The sequence below is a fragment of the Argiope bruennichi genome, chromosome 2 (genome assembly GCF_947563725.1).
Source record: "Argiope bruennichi chromosome 2, qqArgBrue1.1, whole genome shotgun sequence".
NCBI classification, from domain to species: domain Eukaryota; kingdom Metazoa; phylum Arthropoda; class Arachnida; order Araneae; family Araneidae; genus Argiope; species Argiope bruennichi.
In genome coordinates, this window is record NC_079152.1 from 108,245,839 (window position 1) to 108,251,838 (window position 6,000).

The window sequence follows — 6,000 nt, forward strand, 5'->3', positions numbered from 1 at the left end:
TTAGAATCGATAAACACATTGGTGAAAAAATTTGAATGTATAAATTTTCATACAGTATCCCTGTCTGGTTAATCATAGTAAAAAATTCTTGTGATTCTAGCATTTTAATTTAAAAAAGGTCTCTCATTTCATAAAAATTTAATTTTTTTAGAAATTTAAATTTTATAATAAATAGTATATTTACTGATTCAAACAACACAAAATAAAATTCTATACATAGTTAAAAGCATTTTCACAACTGATTTTTCTCTTAAAATTTAGAAATTAGATTATGTGTCATAATTAGAATGGACACTCTGTATTTACATTTTATTATCATAAATACTTAAGAAAACTTTACATAGCGAGTTTAAGGGGCAATGAACTTCAGGCTATTGAGACATATATTATAGTTAGAATATTTTATGTAACTCAACAAAAATCTATTGCTTATATAGTTCAGGAAAGTTAAATTTTAGTAGGGTATCTTTTAGTTCATCCTTTTGTATCTTTTTGTTTGAGGTCGTAAACTCTATCGGTTGCCGTAAATTGTATCTTTATCGCTTCAAAATAATTGAAATCATATTTGGCTTAAAGCTGCAATGCTTATAATAACAAAAAGAACACAATATTTAAGACATTAGATGTATAACTCTAAGCGGGAAAATTTTAAATAGGAGATTTTTTCTTATTAATCGCTCTTCTTAATGCACTCCAGACTCATTTTACATTTTTCAAACAATTTTTTTATACCTAATATGGCCCACTAAAAAAGTACTTTGGATCCTTTAATTTCCACAAATGAAAGTAGAGAAAGTAATTAAAAAAATGAAACATAAATTCCATCCCTTTTTCAAAAATTTTTTTTGATTAGTGCAAGATTTAAACAGATATCATTAATCTTTTAATTGAAAAAGATGCCAAAGAAATTCAGTACAAAAAGTTTAAAATATAAAAACTTACACATTGTATACATCTGTTGTCAAACGGAAAAAGAAGACTTTTGTAAACTAGTTCTTCTTGTAGATTTAGGATGTCATTTTAATGGTTCCTCATTCAAATATAATAGTCTGTATAAATAATTTGTTATATTAACTCCTGTTATATTTTGAAACAGACAGAATGAAGAATTATTAACAATTCTTAGTTCAATGAATAAAGAATTCTTATGATTTCACTTTCACTTATTTCATATTTTTCATATTTTTTTATTGAATAAAAATTAATTTTCCATTTTTATCTAATATAAAGCATTAAAGGAAATTGGAAAAAATAAAGATATAAATTATCTCAAGCCAAATTTGGAACAACAGTAAATAATTCCATTCCAATTAATTTTATTTCAATATTTATAACTTAAAAAACACACCCGTCAGTCTTCAAAACAGAAATAAATTAATAGGGATGGATCAATTTAAATTAAATAATTTTCCAAATGAAAATTTCAAGGTAAGTAAATGAAAAGTTGCTTATTTGATTTGACGAAGCATTATGTTATCGAAGCTCAAAAATTCAACATCGGTTTCTGAATTTTAAACCGTGACAATCAAATGCATTTTTAAATGCGTTTTTTTATTAGAATTTTTGTTTACTTTTTTCATTGTTTAAATTTCACTCGGCCGTTTCGTAATTCGGAAAAGTCAACCATCTAACTCTCCGACCCGCCCTAAGGCACACGGATTTAAACCATAAAACTGAATGACCAGACCGCCGCAACAGCAATTGGCGGGAACTGTGGTTGAGTCCTAAGGGCCGTCACCGGCCACGGTACAACCCTCCCCGAAGGAAGTACGTCCCGTCATCGATGGGAGGAGCCAGATCCCCCACCTATTAGTGTACCCTCCAGGGTGGCGAGATCCAACCACCATGCCGGAAGCATCTCATCCTCATTTCGAGGTGCCCCCCGAGGGTCTCCTAATTCGGAAAAACTATATGATAACACATGACAATACTTTTTTCAATTTAGGACGAATCAATTTTTTCAAGTCACAGAATGCTCGTAATTTTAATTGCAAATATCTCCGTCAATTTTAACAGATGACTCCATGAAATTCTTCATGTGTTTTTATCATAATAGAGCCTAGATTTTTCTACTCGGACTTTTGGTCGATCGCCTTTATTTTTTAACCATTTTTGAGACTTCATTATTTTGCTATACCAGCTCTAATTATGGCCCAATAATTTCTAAATCGTTAGTGACAGACTTATGTTTCTAGTTGTAAAGTTTTTTCAATGAAAAATAGAATTATGTTCCATATTGTTTATGTCAATATTTGTATTTTTAAAATATCATAATGTCTAAATCTTTTAAAGGGTACTTTTTCAGATTAATTAGATTTAAGACAATATTTTTTACACATGAATATTTTTAAAGAAAATAATTTCTACTTTTTTGTTAATAAAACGGATCAAGTGTGAAGTCTTGAATTTCTTTATTTCAAGCCAACCAATCGCGGTCACCAGCACACATTATTTATTAACTGGCGAATTTTCATCGAGACGGCCATTGAAATGGTTTAAAATTGTCTATAATAATGATATTCAAAGCTTCATATTTCGATCAGTATTAGTCACAGTACAGTGAAAATGTTTTTTAAATGCTATGTATCAAGAATATTTTACTGAATTAAAAGACCAAGATATTTTAGAAATTTTTAATCGACCACGGCCATAAAGGGTACCTTCTGTACTTCGATTTTGGATTTTAACTAATTAAACTATCACATGAGCTACATTTATCCTTTTAAAACAAATATGAAGAGAAACTTCCACGATACATTTCAACCAAGACGCTATTCAAGCATAATTATGAGGTAAAAGGCATATTGATTAAAAGCGTGCGTTTCGCCTGAGTGTTCCTCTAAATACATGCTTTCTTTTTGCGCAAACAAGTTTGATTCGTGGTGTTAAAACATTAATTCAAGCAACAAGTTTGATATCCTTTTTCTTTTCACTCTCATTGCTACAAAAACAACTATTATTTTGTAATGATTTAATTACACCGATTAACATTTGCCCCAAATTTATGATTCAGTGACTTTTTATTGCTTGAACACATCGTAATTTCTTTTAGATGTTTCCCAATCTATAACATCTGCAATACTCTACCTATTCAAATATTTGTGTCAGCTCTAAAATTCTATATTGAAAATTACTTTAGCATTCTCAATATGTATCTAGTGCATCTATCTAAACATCATTTACTCTGTACTTATACCACAAGTTATTTAGGCAATTTTAAGATATATATAAAATATCAGTACAATGTAAATCATAATAGATGTAAAATATTGTAGTCTTATATATTAGGATGAATCTTATTTGGATTCATGCAATTCTATCTCAAATTTCAAAAATTCAATTCATAATAAACTTTAAAATTCACCCTTTTCTATAATTTTTTACGATTCCCCTACGTGTTTTTGATTATAATTAATATAAATTATTTTTTAATTTTTTTTTAATTTTTAATTTTACAATAATGCGATAAATTTAATTTTTTGTAATGAAAATAAAGTCATATTTTTAAATAAAATATATATAAAAAGTTCGCTACGTTTATTATCATCATTTTCCCTGTTTATTATTATATTATTCATTCGTAATTCATTATTACTATATAATTTATTAATTACTCTCCTATTTTCAAGTTCAGATCGTTAAGTTAGAGTAATTTAATTTTCCACGGAAATTTCAAAAATATGTACAATTTAAAAAGTACAACACCCAACTCAAAAAAATTCAATAAAAATTACATTAGTGCACAAATTAAAAAATGTTTAGTAAAAAATTTTATCTTCAAAACATACAAAAGATATAGTTTCTTAATTCAAAACTCATATAACACATACTCAAATCATATTCCATACAAATCTAAATTTAAAAAAATAAGTAACGGCTAATCAAAATAAAAAAGTTTATGCACTTATATTTCTTTGAAAACAAATAAGAGAATGAAAGTCTGAAATACAATATTCATTACCATACCGAATGTTGATGACCTAAGCTTGGAAACAATAAAAAAAATCTCAACGGTAATGTAAACATGAAATAAATGACTCACCAATCCAAAAACGACAGCTGTAATCGCTGTTGTAGCTAACGTACACCCGCAACAGCCCATGTTGATCATTTAACAGTTAGTTAAATCTCAGTGTAGTTTCGAACGCAAATTAACACAAATCGAAAGCTTAAACGAATTTCGTTTTTCATCTGTTACAACCTTTCATAAATTCACAGCACCACCTCATCATCCTTCACGGCTCAAACCTTGAATGGTATAAACTTCATCAAAGAAAAAAAAAATAACGGATCAAACACATGCGAATCCACGCAACTCTGTTTCAGATAATCAGGTGCACAACTAACTCGCTTGCAAACAGCGCTCTGCACCGATCAAGCCGCAAGGAAAGGTATTCTTTCAGATAGGATTCTTACGTCACGGGTTGAGCAACAGATGGTTTGTCGGACTTCACATACTATTAAAGAGGCGGGGCTTGGAAAGGTGTCTCATCAGATTTCGATTTTCCTCGTCGGCGTTTTTCCCTTTCGAATGGGGAAAAGAAAAGTTTTCTTCCTGGTAAATTTTTACAGTTGCTTTGTGTTTTCTGTTACATTTTACATGTTTATTTTGTCGCCCATTTGAAATAAGCAACTCAAAAATTTTCTGAACTGGGGAAAACATAGCTATAATTAAATCCCTACACAATATGAATGTGTTTTCCACCGAGATATTGCTATATAAATATAGATAGATAGATATACCGTTATCCATTATTTTTACTTTTGCGTTTTCGAGTCGTTTTTTTACTATCCAATATTTATCTGATAAAGCACAGAATTTCATCTGGGATGTTTGTTTCCTTCTCATTGTTTTAAAATAAAAATAGGAATTTTATTTGTATGAAGTACGCAGGGATACACTTCCGAATAGATAGCTGCCTAGGGCTCCTCGGCTGAGGAGTGGAGGCAGGCACTCTTCATTGTTATTGTTAAACATTTTATTACCTATTTGTCAAATAAATAAAATTGTAAAAAATTACACCATGAGTAATAAATTACGTGGATAATATTAACACTTTTCCAATTATAATGGGTGAAGTACTTATATGTTTCATTTCGTTCACATAGTTTTTAAAATATTTATAAACGCTGCGTGGTATCCAAGCTCATAATTAAATATAATTTTGAACTTAAACACCGCATAATCATGAATCATAATAAATAAATAAAAATCAATAAATAAATAAAGATAATAAATAAATAAAGAATTTCAGAGTTAACTATAATAACAATTAACCGATAACAATGTTGATTTAGTTAAAAATGTGTTGAAATGGGAAATTATATTAACTGACATGTTAGAAGTATTATATCTAAAAAAAAAATTTAAGTCAATTCCTACTTAGGTCAACAATTTTTTTTTAAATTTTAGTTACTTTTTATTAAATAATTACAATTAATATAAATATATATATATACATTTAACAGAATTGTAATATTAAGTAGCAGACTTTTTAAATTGAATTCCTAAATATTTTCTTTTATTATTTATATATATCTTATATTATTTATGATCGGGTGTCGCGTCAGTACTCTCAGAGCTTGGCGACAGATTTGACGACCATTTGGTAATATGGCGACGGATTCGGTGACTTTGGCGACCGAATAGAAATTACTGGTCAAATTTAATTAATTAATTAATATTTGAAAAAACTGTATTAACATCAAATGTCATCCCCTACAAGTTTATAAAAATGTATTTGAACTTGAGGGGATAAATAAAAAGTATTTTATTAACGATTGAAAATTTGAACAATATATATATATATATATATATATATATATATATATATATATATATATATATATATATATATATATATATATATATATATATATATATATATATATATATATATATATATATATATATATATATATATATATATATTAAGTATGAATATTTTGTTTAAACATTTGTATGAATTTGAATTCTATTTTTGTATGAATATTTTGTTT

General features: G+C 27.7%; 1 protein-coding gene across 1 annotated transcript in view; it reads right to left on the reverse strand.

Moving 5' to 3' along the window:
- The window catches only part of LOC129961616 (uncharacterized), a 63,016-nt gene extending 58,635 nt beyond the window's left edge, over positions 1–4,381 (reverse strand). Inside the window, exon 1 of the mRNA XM_056075123.1 lies at positions 4,043–4,381. Coding sequence (XP_055931098.1) covers positions 4,043–4,111 — 69 coding nt within the window. The 5' untranslated portion in view covers positions 4,112–4,381. The remainder of the gene's footprint in view (positions 1–4,042) is intronic.
- Between the last annotated feature and the right edge of the window lie 1,619 nt (positions 4,382–6,000).